Source organism: Molothrus ater, chromosome 26 (assembly GCF_012460135.2).
Source record: "Molothrus ater isolate BHLD 08-10-18 breed brown headed cowbird chromosome 26, BPBGC_Mater_1.1, whole genome shotgun sequence".
In the NCBI taxonomy this organism is placed as follows: domain Eukaryota; kingdom Metazoa; phylum Chordata; class Aves; order Passeriformes; family Icteridae; genus Molothrus; species Molothrus ater.
In genome coordinates, this window is record NC_050503.2 from 680673 (window position 1) to 699265 (window position 18593).

The window sequence follows — 18593 nt, forward strand, 5'->3', positions numbered from 1 at the left end:
AAAGCAGTTCTGTCTGGATTTGACATTCCCGGTTTGGTTGCAGGCAGCTGGGGGAGGAGGGGGGGAGAGGGGCTCTGGGTGGACACACCAACAGCCACATCTGTGTGCTCACCACCACACCAGGACATGCCACCGTGGCAGGGTGGCCCAGGCAGGGCCTCAGCAACTGGAGAGAAGGGACAAGGGTCTCCAGCTGCACCGACATCTCCTTGGAAGGGCAGAGGCACTGACTGTCCTGCGTGGCTCAGCCTTGAGCTGATGTTCTCTGCAGAAAGAAACAATATTGTTTCTGTGCTAAATCTCCTGGCTTTTCTCCCTTCACCAAGTAAATTAGGGTTAAAAATCTGCATTGCATGAGCTATAGGAGGGGGAGAAGGATGGCTGAGCTGATGGCCAAGTGAGTTTGGGCTCTATCTAGGACCTGGTCCTGCCCTGCCCCAGCCCTTGGGTGTACATCCTTCGGGGTTTGTTTGGCTCCTGGCTTTGAACGGGTTTTGAGAGTTTCCTGCCCCCTCACAACTACTACAGCAGCTGCTGGAGGGGATTTCTTTGTTCCAGGATGGAGCTGTTTCCAGGGGAAGGAAAAGTGATTTCTGAAAGCAAGTATCTCTGGGTGGGACACAAAATGACAATGGATTTCTGGACGTCAGTGATTCTGGGTGAGATTTTAGCATACTCCTCCTGCCCCGTCCCCCCACCCCCGCCCCATTCCTCTGATGATTCCAAATTTTTACCATGACACTGAAAGTATCAGCCCGACTTTATGCGGGAAGATGCAGAAGGAAAGTGCAGAGACTGCTCCAGGGCAGAGGCGAAGCTGGCGGCCAGTCCACATTTGCCAGCCCTGAGCTATTACTGTGACTGAGATTCTCCCTCCCCACTCCATTAATTCCCCTCCCCGGGGCAACAGAATTGTCCAGCACCTTCCACTAACACGTCTGGGAAGTAAATGCTGATTCTCCCAGCTCTGGAAGAAAGCACTTCACGCTGCCTAATTGCCTTTTCCACTTGCGGCGGGATAAGCAGCAGCTGCTGCAGCTGTGCCGCCTCCTGCGCTGCCCAGGAGGGGACCCGGCCTCAGGCAGAGCCACTCCCGGCCCCTCCAGCTCCCGGAGTCGTGGAATGAATTCCCGGGCCCTGCGCCGCTCCCTGGGCTCAGCTCAGCACTGCCGCGGTCTCTGTCCCTCCCTAGCGGCGCTGCCACAGCCCGGCCGCAGCAGCTGCCGGGAGCTTTGAACGGATTGGCTTTCAGAAATGCCAAAAAATTACATCAGCAAATTCCAGACTGTGGAATTTGTCAAACAATTGTGGTAAATCATTTCAACACCACTTTCAATTCTGATAAAATCAGTTCATCTCCACTGACGTGTCTGGGTTATTTTATGGGTGAACTCACGAGACAGCTCACCAGTTCACAATGAATGAGTTCAGCTTTGTCCCAGGGGGAGGTTTTGACCCATCTGGAATGATTTCTTTTGGAATCTCCATTTCCAAGTGATTTTTGAACCAGCAGTGTAATTCACTGGTACTAAAAGGGCATTTTAGAGTGTCAGTAAGGAAATTGAATTTTCCAGTGCACTGTTTCCAGCAGAGCTTTTATTATGAAGTTGGTTTCCTTGCTTTGATTGGGAGGGTTGGAGCAGAGACCCCCGAGGTCCCTCCCAGCCTGGGTTACTCTGATTCCATGCTCTCTGGCTAGAGGACATTTCCCTGTATATGAGGTGCCTGTATCCCCATCCTCACCCATGCACACAGCAGAGAATTATCACTGTGCTTGCAGACCTGTGTGGTAAAGGCCCAGCAACAGGAAACTCAACCCCAAAACACAACCCCAATTCTCCCAAAGGCAGGGGCTCTGCTCAGCAGACTGGGTGCCCTGAGCTTGGACACTGGTGCTGGTCACACAAGAGGGCTTGTTCCCATATTCCCAGAGGGAGGGAGGGAGCAAGGGAGGAAGAGGAGCTCTCCCCGCACTGTAGGTTGGGTCAGAGCATTTCCCCAGGTTAATTGTGACCTCCCAAGGAGAGTCTGGAAAGGTTTTCAGGGCCAGAAGCCAAAGCCATCCCTCAGGGCAGGTGCTGCAGTGGCAGACCTCTACCACCCCCACCTCCCTCAGGCCTCCAAGGAGCTGGAGCCACCACCCAGGTGCAGCTCACAGCACCCCCGGGGCAGGAACACTGGGCTCTCCTCTGCAGCACAGGGCAGGGCCAGGGGACACACCCACATCAAAACCGCTTGCATACCTTTTATGACAAGTTGACCCCACGTGGTTGACCCAGGAAAGCCAGTTAATGTAATCTTTTTTAATTTCAGTAAAGTTTTTGATACTGTCTCTCCCAGGATCCTTCTGGACAAACTGTCCATCCCAGAGCCAGATAAACACATCACGGGATGGGTGAGCAATGGGCTCATGGGTCAGGCACAAAGGGTGACAGTGACTGGGGTGACATCAGGCTGGCACAAGTCACCAGTGAGGTTCTGCAGGGCTCCATCCTCCCTGTGCTCTTCAACAGCTTCATAAATGTCTTGGATGCAGGACTGGAAGGGACACTGAGCATTTTCACAGACGATGCAAAACTGGGAGGAGCTGCTGACTCCCTCAAAGGCACGGAGACACCGCAGAGAGACCTCAGGAAATCAGAGGGCTGGATCATCACCAACCATATGCAGCTCAACAAGGGAAAATGCCAGACCCTGCAAGTGGGATGGGGCAGCCCTGGCTGCAGGGACAGACTGGGAATGAGAGGCTGGAGAGCAGCGCCGTGGGAAGGGCCCTGGGGGTCCTGGTCAGGGGCAAGTTGGATCTGAGTCACTGCTGGGCCCTGGCAGCCCCAAGGGCCACCCTGTGCTGGGGGCACCAGGCCCAGGGAGGGATTGTCCCACTCTGCTCTGCCCTGGGGCAGCCTCACCTCCAGTGCTGGGGGCACTTTGGGCACCACGAGATCAGAAGGACCCAAAGCTGTTGGAGAGTGCTCAAAGGAGAGCAACAAAGATGGTGAAGGGCTTGAGGAGGAGCCATTTGAGGAGCAGCTGAGGGCACTGGGTCTGTTCAGCCTGCAGGAGACTGAAGAGAGACCTCATTGCAGTTACACCTTCCTTGTGAGGGGAACAGGAGGGGCAGACACTGATGTCTCCTCTGTGGTGACAGTGACAGGCCCCAAGGGAATGGGCTGAAGGCATGTTGGGGAGCTTGGGGCTGAGTATTAGAAAAAGGTTCTTCCTCCAGACGGTGCTCAGGCACTGCAACAGGGAATGGTCAGAGCACCAAACCTGACAGAGCTCCAGAGCACTTGGACAATGCTCTGGGGCACATGATGTGACTCTTGGGGATGGCTCTGTGCTGGGCAGGGAGTTGCACTTGATGATCTCTGCAGGTCCCTTCCAACTCAGCATATTCTGTGATTCTATGATTACATTTTCATCATTATTTATTCTTCTAAAGTTGGTGTCTCTGGAGCTGACAAGCTGTCACTGCTTGTAACAGCTCTTAATTTGGATAATTTTATCATTCCTATTGTACACAAGGAGCTGGTATTTGGCAAACACTAAAGGTTAAATTTGTGCAAGTGGTGCTCTTGTGCACTGAAAAATCCTAAGAAACCTCAGAGAGTAAATCTTGTGTCCTTACAGCCACTGCAAAGGGGAACAGGGCCCACAGACTGCTGCTGAACACCACAGACTTTTTTCTGATGAACAAATGGAGCTCCCTTCTACTTCATCTGCTTTCTCTACTTTTACAGGGCAGCTTGTTGTTTACCTACTGATAGCACTTACAACATCAATCCTGGGAAGCAAAAGCCTGAAGTTGCCCTGAACTTATGCAGCAATAAACAGGGAATTCAAACACAGGATCAACCATGGTGCAGCTCAGGTCCAGGGAACTGAGCCCCTTTGTGCAAAGGAACAGACCCAGGGGTCAGGCTACTCATCAATTCCTGTGCTACAAAAGATGTTTTAAGTGTTGGATTATCTGGGCAACAGGTCCCCAGCACATTTCTGTCCTTAATCCCCCAAGGGAAAAGCCAGTTGGAAAACTCCAACATAAAAAAGCCAAGGGATGGGCAGGATGTGAGTGTGGAAGCATCAAGAACCTTGGTTTCTGGAGGGTGAAGGGGAACTCAGAGGAGCTGTAGCTGTCACATCCCTGGCAGTTTTTAAGGCCAGGTTGGACAGGGCTGGGAGCAACCTGGGATAGTGGAAGGTGTCCCTGCCTGTGACAGGGGTGGAACAAGATGAGCTTTAATGTCCCTTCCAGTCCAAACAACTCCATGATTCTGGGAACTCACCGTGCCCAACATGGAGGAAATGGCTCTGCCTCCTGCAGCAGCCCCTCTCTGCAAACAGATTCCCATGTTCCTGCACTCTGCTGACAGCTCCTGCACCTGCACTCACAAACCACTGAGCCCAGCATTACCCCAGGTACAATTCTCCCTCTTTTCTGCCTGAGCTGGGATGAGGCACTGAATGCCCAGCACAGGTCCAGCTGCTCCTTATCCTGAACAAAATGGCTGCAGCACAAAGAAGAAATTTTGTTACAGACATGACACATCTGACCCTGGCTGGGTGGGCCGAACACCGTGTTTAGTTACTCCAGGAAAACACTCTGGCACTGTTTCTCTCACTGTTCATCTGCTCTCTTTATTTCTACCTTACTGCAGACTGGGGTGAAAGGAGTCCCCTCCCACAGCACAAAGGAGCTCATGGGCACTAAACCCGCAGACTCCTGCACAGCAGCTTCTGACACAAACCCCACAGTGCCTGCCAAGGGCAGTCCCCCCTCTGTGCTGCTCACTGAGGAAAGCACAGACCAACCACAGCAGCAGCATGTGTGAGCAGAGCCCACCACAGCCCCACAGCACAGCCCCTGCCCTCCCAGCCAGAGGCCAAAGCAGTGCCAAGGCCAAGAAGGGAAAAGGAACTTACAGGCAAAGATGGGAGCCTGCAAGAGCCCTGTGAGGATGACCCACAGCTCGTGGGTCCTGCCGTGCTGCACCCTGGGAAGCACAGGAAAGTCTCCAGTCCCTCTGACACATATACCTGCCCTCCCTGGCAGGTGAGAAGGTGAACAGCTCTGAGCCACACAGGCTCACACATCCTGGCCAATGTCCCGATTGTGATCTGAACAAACACCTCGGCCCTGGGAAATGAGCATCTCTCCCACATGATCAGGATTGTGCTCCCAGCCTGGATCAGGCTCTTAGCAAACTTCTAAGTGTTTCTTGAGAGCCACTGGATTTGCTGACAGCCTGGGGAAGCTCCCTTGAGGGGTCCTTGTTCTTATCACCACTTCCAAACTAATTTAAGTTTGTGGTGACTGGGAGCCACTCTCAAATACCCTCATTGGAAAGAACATGCATCCTTCATCCTCCTTCATCCCATTCAATGGTTTTATCTGGGGACAACCCACACCAAGCAGAGTCAGAGCTGGCACTTGGGCAACGTTGGGAACACAGCAGGACATGTCCCAGCAGCGATGGCAGCATGTCCCCCACAGCCACACAGTTCTGCTGTTAACTCCAGGCAGGAAAGCTCCAGTTAAAGTGGGAAAGCTCCAGTGACCAGAGTCCTGGCAGGGCTGCTGCCCATGTGCTGCCAGGGCCTCTCAGACAGGGCTGGTGGCAGCAGCGCTCCTGAACAAGGATGGACTCAGCTCCTCACCAAGAACTCAGGGTCTCTGCACCAACTCCTCCAGGCACAGGGCAGGGAACAGATCCAGGGCCCAGGGAAAACGTTTTGCCAGATTCAGGAGTGAGAGCACACAAGAGAACAGTGATGGCAGCATGGACACTCCCCTGGCGTTCAAAATGAGGTTTGGGGAGTTGGGTTGGGTTTTTTTCCTACAATTACTTACAAGTGCAACAGTCACAGACACTTAGAGAAGCTGCACAGCCCTCGGGCCAAGCCGAGCTCCCCTGCTCATCCCCAGCTCCTGGAGGACAGCTGGGTTTCTCTGGAATGGATGCCTTGAGAAAAAAATTAGCAAAACCAAAATGCTAGAGAAGGCATCCTATCAAAACTAAACCATTTCCCACCAGGCTACAGGAACCCCAGCCCAGAGAAGGAATCAGCAGAGCTGCTCAACAGCAACAACATCAACAATTTAATTGTGTTAAGAGACAAACATATTAACAAAATCCACATTTAAATAAAAAAAATCCTTGTGCCTGGGCACCTGAGCCCAGCCACTCTCTGTTCACAGCTCCATGGTGCTGCAGAGTATCCAGAGAGGCTGGGACTGCTACTGGGAGTAACTGCTGTGTAACCTGGCCAGAGCAGAGAGCTGCACGGCAGCCACATGGGAAGGGACATACAAAATAGTTATGAAAAAATATCCATTTTAAATAAAGAACTTACAACAACTTCAACTTTATAAAAAATATCATGGTTGCCATGTCTCAATTCTAGGAGTTATTTTTGAACTCTCAGCATCCTGTTTTCCATCTCACACCACCTCTGCAGTCTCTCCAGAGAGCTCTGTTTCTGTCCAGCTCAGTCCAAAGTACCTGAAAATGAAAAAACACATTAAAGTCTCAAGAATTAGAAGTGCAGTTCTGTGAACAAATAAATCTTGTTTACAAACTGGCAAAAGAAAATGCAGTAACTTTAAAGTTTAAGCAAATCACACATGAGTAAAACCAAATCCAGCAAAAATAAAACCACCCAACTACTACACATGCCTCAGGGTCCAGCTGAGCCATTCCAGTGCTCAGAGGGGCTCTACAAGCCACACTAGGAATTTCTGAGGATGTGGAAACAGAGAGCTTCGCAAATTATTCAGTTCTTTCTCCCCTAAGTAGATTATTACACAAAATACTGAAATCAAGTAGAAACTCACCTTCCAAAAAAGCAAATTCATCAATAGCTTCAATGGCATTATCTGAAAAGCAAATTGAGAACAATCAAAATACATAAACCAACTCCATATTTGCATCTGTTTCAAACTGCAGCATTTGAAATTACATAAGAGCACAGTGACCAATTTCAAAGAGATTTATTTGTTTTGGAGATGGTATTTGAAATTATTAGTGTAGTCTTTGGTAGAAGTTTTTCTCCCCCATCTTCAGGGAAAGAAAGAATAAATCCATAATTACTTCAGCACCTCCAGACAGGTGGACAAATCCCCCATTGGAGCAACCCTTTGCTAAGAACAGCACAGAATATGCTCCCATACCCAGGTCTTTTCTTTGCAGCGTTTTCCTTTTTCCTTGCTGGGCATACACATAAGCATCTTTGGCTATGGTTTCAACAAACAGCTCCTGGAAGGCAAAACAGGACAGGTTCATACAGGAGAGGAGAAAGAGAATATCCTGAGGAGAAAGAAAGGTCCTACAAGGCTTCAGGATTAGATCAGAACCTTCATCCTAACATTACCATTCCTAGTAAACAGGTCTGAAAATACCAAAGGAAATGGCTGGACAGCGATGCACAGGACAAGCAGTGAGTGAGAAAGCTGGGAAGCTCCCACATTCTCTGGGAGACCCACTCCACACCAGGGGCTCCCAGGGCACCTTCTGAAGGGGGAAAGGTGTCCTGTGCTCTGGAGATGAATCATGGAATCCTTCAGGTGGAGAAATACCTCTAAGATCATTGTGTCCAACCATCAGCCCGGCACCACCTCCACGTTCACCCCCATCCCATGTCCCCAAGTGCTACATTTTTTGAACAGTTCCAGGGACGGTGACGGCCCCGGGGAGCCTGTGCCAGAGCTTGACAACTCTCTCCATGAAGGAATTTTCCCAATATCCTAAACCTCCCCTGGCGCAGCCTGAGGCCATTTCCTCTTGTCCTGTGCCTTCCTGCTTGGGGGAAGCGACCGACCCCGGCTGCCTCCTCCTGTCAGGGAGTTGAGCAGAGCCACAAGGGGCCCCCCTGAGCCTCCTTTTCTCCAGGCTGAGCCCCTTTCCAGCCCCCTCAGCTGCTCCTGGAGCTCCAGACCCTTTCCCAGCTCGGGCCGGCCGCAGCCGCCCCGCGGGTCCCTGAGAGAAGGAAAAACCTCCTGGGCAAGACCGAGCAGCATCCCCGCAGCGACCCGGGCCCAGGACCCGCGGGGCCGCCCCTCACCGTGGCCCGCGCCAGCACGAACACGGCCTCCTGGCTGGCCAGGGTCACGTCCGGGTCCGCCTTCACCAGCGCCTTCACCCGCGCCAGAGGCAGCCGGGCCAGGCGGGCCGGACCCGGGCCCTGCTGCCCCGCGGCCGCCGCCTCCTCCCCGGCCGCCGCCGGCTCCGCGGGCCCCGGCCCCGGCCCTGGCCCCGGCACGGCCGCCGCCGCTGCCATCCCGCCCGAGCGCTGCGCCTGCGCGGGGCCGCGGGCCGGGCTCGGCGGGGCCTCGCTGCAGCCTCGGCCGGGCCCCGCAGCGCTGGCGGCCCCGAGCGCGGCCCCTCCTCCTCCGCTTCGGGCCGGCGCCAAACAGCGGCTCATCTTCCCCTTCATCCCAGCCCCACACACGGCCCCTCATCCTCCCCTTCACCATGTCCCATAACACAGCCCGCACAGCCCCATCCCGGCCCTCCCCACTGAGGGCCCTCGGTGCCTCGCTGCCGTCCCCGTGGCCCAGCACGGACAGGGACGTGCCCTCCCCGTGACAGCGGCAGGAGCAGTGGGGCAGGTGGGGGTGGCCCTCACTGCTGTCTGTCCGTGCTGTGCCCCAGAGTCAGCTCCCCGTGGGTGCCCTGTGGGGCCTCCCAGCACCCCCTCTCCATCCCATCTCCAGCTGGTGAGATCAAGCCCTTCAATGCTCCCCAGGGCACCCACCACCCTCCACAGGACCCCCAGGGCCCTCCCTTGGCCAACAGGTGCCTGCCCCAGCCTTCCCCATGTCCTCAAACTGTGTTTTATCCTTAAACCATCTGCAGGCAGGAGCCGCCTCGGGCACTGCCGGTGGGACACTGTCCCAAAGGGCTGCAGGGACGCACAGATCTGGAGCAGGGACACCAGCACCAACCAGCAGGCCGAAGCACCCCTGCCAGGGTGTCAGACCATTCCTGCCTCAGAGGCAGTAAACGGTGACACCAGGACAGTTCAACCCTGTGATGGCCCAATACAGCACCCTGCAGTGCACAGCTTCCCCTTGCTTCCCAGAGGAATTAGGCTTTTCAGCCGAGCTCATGTCCCCCATGAAGAGCCTAATTCCAGGAAGCCAAGGCCCTCACCCAGCTTTTCTGTGCTCAGCTGTGCGCCCTCTGCAGCTCCCTGCCCCGCAAGTCCTGTGCAGCTTTGAGACCTGACCTGCAGAGGAATCCTGAGCCACCACCGGACAAGGACATTGCCCACCCTCCTGCTCCCATCTCCTCACATCCCGCAGTCACTTCCCAAAACTGGGGCTCTCGTCTTATGGCCAGCAGGACTTGGTGGGATGAAAGTGTCAAACAGCAGCAGAGCCAAACTAGCAGTGTACCAAGAGCTGCTCCTCCTCCTCTTTCTCCTCCTCCTTGTGCGGTCTCATCAAGCAAAAGCAACTTCCTGGCATTGCACACAGCTCCTCACCAGCTGTTAGGAAAGAGCTGCTGGTTTCAAGGGAGGGCACCTCAGAGAGGCTTGTCCAAAATGCTTCAGGTGGTCTTCAGCAAGGAGGTGAGCACACAGGAAAGCATCCACTGATGGAAGATGGTGAGTAACAACCAGACCTGGGCTAGAATGGAGATGGGGATGGCACACTGGGAGCCATACGTCCTGGTTGGAAGGGTTTTGGGGATGGATCTGGCCAACAACCTCACTCCTCCTGAAAGGCAAAGTCCTTCTGTACGTCTGAGCGGGATGGAGCTTCAAAGGTCTCTGAGCAGTTTCTGGGCTCAGAGGAAGGTTTGCTGGGTGAACTTAGGCTGAATATAAACATCTGTGAAAGGAGGAGGCCACACTCCCACCAAGTCCAGGAGTGCCCCCACGAGCACAAAATGGATTGGAAAACCTGGAACTGATCACAGTGATGGCAGTGCTGTACATCCAAGGCTTTGAACAAGTCCCAGCTCATGGAACAGGCCCAAAAATGATCATTACAAACCACCAAATCATTCAGGTGTCAAAAATCCCAACAGCATGTTTGGGAATCTGGAAAACATTGATTTTTCACTAATTTGAGTGAAAGCCCCAGTGCTGGTATACAGGAAATGACATATTCATGCTGCTTCAGCACTGCTTATACCAAGTGCTGCATTTGAGGATTTACCAGGAAAACTGGGGTGTTTGCCTGGGGAATTTGCACTTTTGTAAGTCTGTGTATATACAGTTGATCAGTTATGTCTAAAAATATTGCATCAGCTTCTCTCCAAATCAAGCCTTTCCCTTTTTTTAATTTTTTCCCTGAAAATAAAAATTATGCAATCACAAACCCAAACTGAAATCCCAGAAGGATAAAAACTCCCAAATCAAAGCGTACAGCTCCAGCGAGGCAGCCAGCTCCAGTGCAAAGGGACACTGTGGTGTGGGGACAGGGGCATGGGAGAAAGATGGAGAGGGTAAGGTGATCCCTCCCCTCTCACAACGTCCATCTGAGAAGATCAGGAAAAATGTAGCCCCATCCCGTAGCTTTGTGCCATACCTCCAACCTGGCAGTCTTTTTGCAGGAGCCGTTCACAGCCTCCTCCTGGCAGCATTTCTCTGGAGGCTCTAGAGAAAGGTGAATTTTGGTCACTGAGGAAGCTAAAGACAGCTCTGTGCTGGAGCAGATGTGTGCTGGTTGTGTGTGCACAGTGTGAACCACACAGGAAAGACACATGGCAGAGAAGTAGGGCAGTCTGCTGCCTCTTGGCCTTGTTCTGTCTGCACGCAGCCTTTGGTGGGTGAGTCCCAGCAGTGCCATCCCTGCTTTTCCTCCAGGGAGTGATCCAATGGTCCTGTGCAGTCTCCCCCACCAACTCATCCCGGAAAACAGGACCAGGGCAAGGCAGGTTGCTGCCATCTGATCCCTGGGAATCTCTGGATCTCAGATTCTGCCCTGAGGAGCTTTGCTACTACCATCCAGTCCTGTGGAATTGTTATCATTGGGAGGGGAAGGGTTAACAGTACCTTCTCGGTGGAGCCAGTGTCAGCTTACAAGTGGGTTGTGCAGGGTCCCGCGGGGTCTAAGCCAAGGTTTGAGGGGTGTTTCCCATCTCGTGACTCACCAGAGGACCACCAGACACACTCCCGTGAGTGTGCAGCAAACCTTCTCGTGTTCAGCCTCGGCTGCGAATCCATCCCAGTCCTGGTTCTTCAGCCAACATCGGAGATCACCACTTGTAGTATTGTAGGGCACCCCTGAGGTGAGGAATGATTGGCACCTGACTCCATTGATTCAGAATGCTGAATAATTGCTTTATTAAAACTATACTATATTACATTATACTATACTAGAATAAAGATAATATACTATAAAGAATATTAAAGAAAAACCCATGACTGTCTGTAGACAGGACACAGCTTTGAGTGATTGGCCAAGGAAACATAACAATCCTCAGCAGAATCAAGTGACAAATCCTTCAGGTAAACAATCTTCCTAGTACATTCCACATGTGTAAAAACAACAGGAGCAGCAAGTAGAAATAAGAATTGTTTGCTCTTCTTCTCTCTGTGCTTCTCCAGGAGAAAACCTGCAAGAGAGAATGATCTCTCTCTCTCTGTTCAGAGAATGTGAATGCCACACAGTCCCTCTGATTTGATGGTCCTTGGTTGTGGACAGAGGGTGGCTCAGACCAAAAGAGTCCATGAAAGGTCTCCTGGATGCCCTTGTGGGGTTACCTGGTCCCAGTTTGATGCAGCCCCATGTTGTTTACTCAGATATATTCAAGACCTTTTTCAGCAAAGACCTTGTTTTGTGGAGAAGACTTAGTGTGAGACCATGTTGAAGGAGTACCACATTCCCCAGGGGGAATTTTGACTCATTTTCCTCCATGGTGTTTCAACTGGAACTGTTTTTCTTAATGGTTGCAGATGCCTCTGGAGGGGAGAGATGCCGTAGTGAGGCACCTTCGGGCAAAGTTCCAACAGAACAGGAAAGAACCTCCCAAGGTGGGTGGCTGGCCCGAGAGTCACCCTGCAGCCTCTCATGGACCAGAGCCAGGACAGACCTCTGCCATGGCCTCCAAGGGTCATCCTCCTCAGGAGGCCCCCTGGAGCAGGAGGGACTGCAGCAGGGCCTCTCCACCTGACAGTACAGGTCAGAGTCTGGGACAGCATTCACCTCATTCTGCCTGCGAGACCCCAGCGCCAACGGTGTGTCGGAAGAAGGGGACGGCTCCAGGTGCCAACTTCCACCCAGTGCCTGCAAAGCCGGGAGGAGATGTGTGGAACAAGAGGGTGGAAGCCAGCTCTGATCCTCCCCATAGGAAGCCAGCCCAGCAGACACGGCCACCTGGCAAAGACAAGAGGGCTCCAGTGGTTCTTGCCAAAGGTGCAGCTGCTGCAGCGCCCCTGCTCGCTGTGGGAAGCCCCCAGAGGATGGAGCACCCAGCTCTGCCCCGGAGGAAGCCTTTGCCACATGTTGGGGCACTGGGAGTGAAGCCAGGCAAGCCCCGGCGCCCTCCTGATGTGGATTTGGCAAAGTTCAGAGCAGCTGCACGTCCTGGGACATCCATCTGTCCTGCCACAGAACCACCAAGGAGTGCTCAGCTGGGTATGGCCAGGCACAGAAAAGCCCCTCAGGAAAGGGCACTGCTCATTCAGGAAGGAAAATCTCCCCAGTTACAGCCTGCAGCTCTTGGGGGATGGAAATACTGGGAGGGCTTATGGAGAGGTGGGGGTTTTATTACCAAGGGGGCCTTTATAGGCAATAACATGAGGATGAGAATGAGAGAGAAGGAGGGCAGGTGAAGAAACAAAGTGCCCTGTCCCTGGCTGGGCACAAGTTTCCATCTCTGGAGTCTTTGTAGGAAGTTGGAGTATGTAACATGAGAGATATTGCCAAATTGGAGTGAGCCCAAGATGGCTGGGGACTGGAGCACATGGAGAGAGAAGGGCTGAGACCCAGACTTGTTCAGCTGGGAGGAGAGGGAAGAAGGGGAGATGTCACTGCCCACAGCTACCTAAGGGGGAGAAAATGGGGCCAGACTCTTCCCAGAGGTGCCCAAGGGCAGGCCTGGGGTGATGGGCAGGAGCAGCAGGGGAGGTGCCAGTCAGACACTGCCCCAGCACGCTCCACAGTGGCCTTCCAGAGCCAGGCTGCTGTGGTGGTTTCTCACAGTTGCTCTTCTGCTAATCCACACCACAGGTGATGAAAGCTGTTTCAAATACCATTTCTTGCTCAGTTTCTCTAACCATGAGAGTAGACTTCCCTTCCTTTCCTTAAGAGAACTGAAAAATTGAGCTGCTCTATGTTTTAATTATAAGGTGTTATCAGGGCTGGCCATGCTGTTGTGCTGGGAGATTCTCACATGACTGGCTACAAGTATTTATTTGTCTCATGGGTCCTGTGGCAAGCTGCAACATCTAGAACCACAACTTGCCTTGATTTGATCATTTTTGTTTATTTTTAGGGCCAAGTATCTGATTGTGTATTACTTGGTACTGTAAACCAGCAGAGATTTGATGTTGTACTCAAGTCTTTGTGCCCATTTTTGGTTGGGCTGGTCGACCAGGCTGGAGACAGGGCTTGTGACACAAATAAGGGCTTGTTAGCAGGGGTGTGGTCATGCTGGCAATCCTAAAAGGGGCAGCAGTATGTTCTGACTGATGGTGCTCCTGAGCATGTGGACATATCCAGGACTTGCCCTGACTCTGGTACATATCTGAAATTTAGGGGTTTTCCATATTCATGATACCTGTTTTGGCCTCTTCCCCTCTCCTTCTATCATTTGTCCAGGAAGAAAGTAACATTAGAAATATGCAAACAGGAAAATACATAATCAGGGTCCTTCCTCAGTGATGAATCTGATGAGCTGTGCACTGGTGTGCTGGAAGAAAATCCCTGGATGAGCTATGGAGTAAAAAACTCCTTGCTCTATCAAGATGTGTAGTCAGTTTTATCTCCCCACCTCCTCCTGCACTAAATCCAGCCCAGAGTGGCTCTGACCTCAGGGTGGCTGATAGAGCTGAGGAGAAAATATGAAATAATCCTTCCCTGCTCCCTCCTGCTCTGTTGTTTGTCACAGGTCACCTGCAACCAGGCTGTGCTGCATCAGTGCCTGCACGGTTCCCACTGCAGGATGCTCCGAGTGGCACGGGGTAAGGACTGAGGCAGCACTGCTGTTCCAGGCTGTGCCAAGCCACTGGGAAGGGCACAAGATGTGACAGCAAGAAGATGTTTGGGTTTTCCTGCCTGCTGCTGGAGCCCAGGGTGTGGAAGCAGCTCCCACAGTGTGAAGTATGGCCATCCCTTGGGGCTGTGTTACCTCACTGTGGCCATTGCACCCTGCTGCCTGTCCACATCAGCTGTGTGAGGAGCTGCTGGCACTGGGCACGGGAGCTGCTCTCCAGCTCTAGCCCAGAGCCAGGGCCAGTCCATGGCCAGCCCACCCTCCTCCTGGCAGCCCCAATTCTGCCCTCAGCCCCCACTGCAGCAGCACCTCCTAACCGTGCTCTGCCTCCCCGCAGGGATGAAGATGAGATATACGATGATGTTGAACCTGTTGAGCTGGCCAGGAGAAGCCCAGGCCTTCTGCTGCCTTCTGTGTCCCAGCTGTCTGTGTGTCCCTGCCCCAGAGGAGGTGAGTACAGCAGGGGCTTGGATGCTGTTTGGGGTGAGACCTGCAGCTCTGAGAGCTGCGAGGCCCCAGTGAGCCGTGGGCAGCAGCAGGGTCTGTTCTAAGCCTGCTGCTCCCCCACACAGCAGGGCAGTGCCTTCCTCTTGGAAATGGGCACAGGAAGCCCTGATCCCCCCACACTTGGGGGCAAACTCAGGATTTGGTCCCAGGAGGAGACCTGCTGCTCTTTGTATCCTGCTTTGGCAAGTGTTTTCACCTCACAGCAGCCTCATGGCAGCACCTCTCCCCGGGTTTGGTTTTACAGGTGGAAATGCTGGCCGAGCCTCTAACAGAGTTACCTTGCTGGCAGCTACACAGAGGTAATGGGGCTTTTTTACTCTTTCTAAGGGTCCGAAAATGGCCAGGGCTCCTTGCTGCTCTGACAAAGCTGCTGCTTTAATGGTCTCTGCTGGGCTTGCAATAGGAAGGTCTGTGGTGAAGAGCACAAGCTGCAGGCTGTACACCTTGGCCTGAGAGCCTCCACAGCCCCAGGGCCGGTGCAGGGAAATGCAATGCGGAGCAGCCAGCAGGGAGAGGGGGATGGGAGGGAGCAGAGCATGGGGTGGGGTAATCTGAACTTTCCCATGGCTTTCAATGGCTGCAGAGAATCCCAGGTCTCCCAGAAGATGAAGACCATGACACTCAAGGCATGCAAGAAGGAAGAGAAGATGGACAGGGGGTTTCAGAAGAAATTCAAGGTGAGCAGCAGTGAATGATCACTTTTCCCTTTGAGCTTCTTCTCCCCTTCTGGGAAGGGTGCAGTGCAATGGCAGAAAGGAGCTGTGCTCCTCAGGGACCAGTGATACCCAGATCACACCCTGGCTTGTTCCCCCAGGTCACACCTGCCCCATTTCCCCAGATCAGACCAGTCCCACAGACTCTTTGGCCAGAGAGGAATCTGTTCTTTTTCAAGGAGGGAGAGCGGTCAGACCTGCTGCTGTTTGTGTTTCAGTTCGAAGGCAGCATCAAAGTCCTGACTCAGATGATGGTCGACCCTGCAGCGACAGAGAGGAGGGGCGGAGCGAAGAACCTGCCACTGAGACCGGGAGAAATCCTTGATGTCATTCAGTTCACAAATCAGGAGCAAATCCTCTGTCGGAACAGCCAGAGGAGGTGTAAGTCTGGAGGGGGATGGGGCTCGCCCACAGCAGGGAGCACAGCACAGTTTTGGGAAGAAGCTTCTTCGTGCAAACATCCCCTGACAGACCTTCTGACAGATCTCCTCCACCTGTTAGACAGATCTGACAGGTACCCTGCTATCCTGAGAAGGTTCCCACTTTTCTCTGCACAAATGTCCTGCTCTTCCTTCCACTCAGCAGCAGCATTTCTGCTGTGAGCTGGGCTTGTCCTTTCCCTCTGCTAAAAGCTTTTGCTGTCCTTGAAGCCTCCAGGTGGAATGGGCTGGAGATCACTCAGGCAGAGGGGAAGGGTTCAGGCTCTTCCCTGCCAGCTGCCATTCAGCCTGGCAGGCTCCTTCCTGACTCTGCCCCGAGCAGGTTCCTGCTGAGGCTCCAGCTGGGCTGCCCAGAGCTGGATTCCTCCTTGTCCCTGCTCTTTCTGGGAATGTGAGGTGTTGCTAAACCCCGGGCAGGGGCAGGTGCTGGGGTGATTCCTGCTCATGCCCTGGTTCCCAGCACAACCTGACATGTTTTTCTCCACTCTGTTGCAGATGGCTACGTGCCCCGGGCCGTGATGCTGCCTCTGTGAGTATCCTTTCCCAGCCCCTTCATCTCCACTCCATCAGCTACAACAGCTGCTCCATGAGTGGCCAGTACCAAACTAGCCCTGGCTGACAACTCAAAGCTACCCAGCTCAGGCTGTGACCATAAGCCTAACAGCCAGCAGTTTCCCCTGGGGTGGAATCTGCCACTTCTGGTGTGAGGAGAGATTCTGTCACTGGGACACTGGAAGCACTCCCCAGGCTGTGGTCCCTTGTGTGGGACCTGCCCAGACACTGCTCAGAGGCTGCTGCTGGGACAGGAGCCTCTCTGCAGAGCTGGGTCTGCAGCTCCTGGCAGCCTGGGATGAAGCCACCATCCTGAGAGGGGCCAGAGTCATCTTAACCCCACTGCAGATGGTCCCAGCCATGCAGGGAGAGCACAGCACTGGGAGGGGGAAACAGGGCTGCAGGTGGACACCAGAGTCCACAGACAGGTCAGGAGGAGCTGAGACAGACCAGGCAGCAGGAGCTGACCCTTGCCTCGGGGTTGGGAGATGGTGGAACATGGGACACCACACTGCCCACAGCACCCTGTCTTTGTCCTTGCAGGGATACTGACATCTATGATGACGTTGAGATTTATGGTAGGTGCACAGAACTGCTGCCATACCCCTTCACTGGCCACAGTTACCACCACACCAAGCACCAGGATTCCCCTCCTCCTGACCCTTTGCTGTTTTGCTGCCTTCCCTCTCTCTCTTCCCTCTGTGTAATTCCTCTTCCTCTCCCTGAGGTATCCTTTACTTACTCACAGTTCCCTAAAAGTTTTCATGTTCCTCTGTTCCCAATTATTTGGACTTCTCTGCACCCTGTTCTCAGCTTGCTCCCTCCACTTGCTGCCAGCCCCATGGCTCCTTCAATGTCCTTTGAGGTGTCCCTGATCCCCCAGACAATTCAGACTTCCCTTTCCCAAGCAGTTGCTCTCTCCTGACATGCAAACTCCATCCCTGGCTGGCAGTTGGCTCTGAAGATGGAGCTGAATAGAGACAACTGTATTTCAGCTCTGCTCACAAGCACACACTTTGCTTAATCCTGGCAGGCTGAGCCAACCACGCTGAGGCCAAAGCACAAGACAGCACCACAGAGACCCCAAGGGCTGAAACATGAACAGCACCAGACACCAGGCTCCTTTTGGGAAGGAGCTCTGCTTCCTCTGAGACTGACTGCAAAACCACCGTGTCCCTGCCAGAACAGAACAGTAGCATGGCTGCTCAGCACGTGGGGCTGCACAGATCCTGTCCCATGGGGCAGGGGGCCCCTGATCCCCAAGTCACACCATCACTGTAGCTCTGTTTTGCCTGTGTAAAATACAGCCATGGTTGAAGAGGGTTTTATGGCCGGTTCAAGAGGGTTTTATGGCTGGTTGAGGGTTTTATGGCCCTTTTTTGGGGGGGGGGGGGGGGGATGAGGTGGGGAGAGAGGGGTAAAATCAGGCCCATAAAGGTTTTATTATTTTCCCATTCCCAGAGCATCTTCAGCCTGAGACCCACCTGCCCTTTTGTTCTGCACCACACTCTGGCCGCAGTGGCACTCATGGCCTGAACCAGAGGCAAACTGGACACAGAAATACTCTAAAATATGATGAATTATGGAACAGGTGCTCCAGCAGCATCTCACGGCCATGGGGCAGCTTCCCTGGAGAGCTGACAGGAAGTTGGATCTGTCAGGGCAGATATTTGTGTGGGAATGTTCAGCATCACCTGTTGGTGCCTTGGGCTATGTCTGCAGATGCCATGGGATGTTCTCTCATTTACTGACAAAGTTTCCCTTTGCTGACCCTGCCCTCATGAAGCCCTCACAGATGGGGGCAGGATTGGGGTGCACTCACAGCCAGTGGGGAGCACAAATCTAGTGCAGGACCCAGATCTGGTGGCAGGATGCACCTTTTGGTGGATCCTTTTGGATCAGGAACAGTGAGAAGTTCTGGGGCTGAGTCCCTGCTCTCAGTCACTGGCCCCCATCCCAGGGGCTGGAGGGTTAAACTGGGAGGGTTCAGCACCTCACGGCGGGATGCCAAGCCCAGATTAACCCGTTGAAGACGTCACTTTCCATTATGGGAAAGGCTCCCAAATATCCCTGAAGCTTTTGGTTCTGGGGATTAAGCAGCAGCACACTCAGCTCCAGGCACAGAGCAGGGTCCATTGGTGCTGCGGGGCCGTGGCCATGAGTGGGGCTGGGAGCTGCTCCCAGGGGCAGCATCTGGGCAGCTGAGGGTGACC

The 18593-nt window shown here is 53.5% G+C and overlaps 1 protein-coding gene and 2 long non-coding RNA genes across 3 annotated transcripts; 2 read left to right on the forward strand and 1 right to left on the reverse strand.

Annotated features, from left to right (window-relative positions):
* Window positions 1–6077: 6077 nt before the first annotated feature.
* On the reverse strand, window positions 6078–8290 carry POLE4 (DNA polymerase epsilon 4, accessory subunit). The gene is made up of 4 exons (XM_036399612.2): window positions 8062–8290; window positions 7172–7256; window positions 6836–6877; window positions 6078–6503 (listed from the first exon to the last, which is right to left on the reverse strand). The coding sequence occupies exons 1-4, from the start codon at window positions 8275–8277 to the stop codon at window positions 6490–6492; spliced, it is 357 nt and encodes a 118-aa protein (XP_036255505.1). The 5' UTR covers window positions 8278–8290; the 3' UTR covers window positions 6078–6489.
* A 6629-nt stretch (window positions 8291–14919) lies between these two features.
* LOC118696885 (uncharacterized) lies at window positions 14920–15689 on the forward strand. The gene is made up of 3 exons (XR_004981693.1): window positions 14920–14974; window positions 15259–15352; window positions 15607–15689. It is a non-coding gene; the product is annotated as an uncharacterized LOC118696885 (long non-coding RNA).
* Window positions 15690–15805: 116 nt separating this feature from the next.
* Window positions 15806–17651, forward strand: LOC118696843 (uncharacterized). The gene is made up of 4 exons (XR_004981691.1): window positions 15806–15902; window positions 16324–16357; window positions 16924–16958; window positions 17414–17651. It is a non-coding gene; the product is annotated as an uncharacterized LOC118696843 (long non-coding RNA).
* The last annotated feature ends 942 nt before the right edge of the window (window positions 17652–18593 follow it).

Bases quoted from the DNA above. Each gene is read 5' to 3' on its own strand.
- POLE4 (XM_036399612.2), bottom strand. From the start codon at position 8,277: ATGGCAGCGGCGGCGGCCGTGCCGGGGCCAGGGCCGGGGCCGGGGCCC. The intron at 7,257-8,061 runs GTGAGGGGCGGC...TTTGCCTTCCAG, and splicing joins TCGTGCTGGCGCGGGCCACG to GAGCTGTTTGTTGAAACCAT. The intron at 6,878-7,171 runs GTATGGGAGCAT...TTTGCTTTTCAG, and splicing joins GCTGCAAAGAAAAGACCTGG to ATAATGCCATTGAAGCTATT.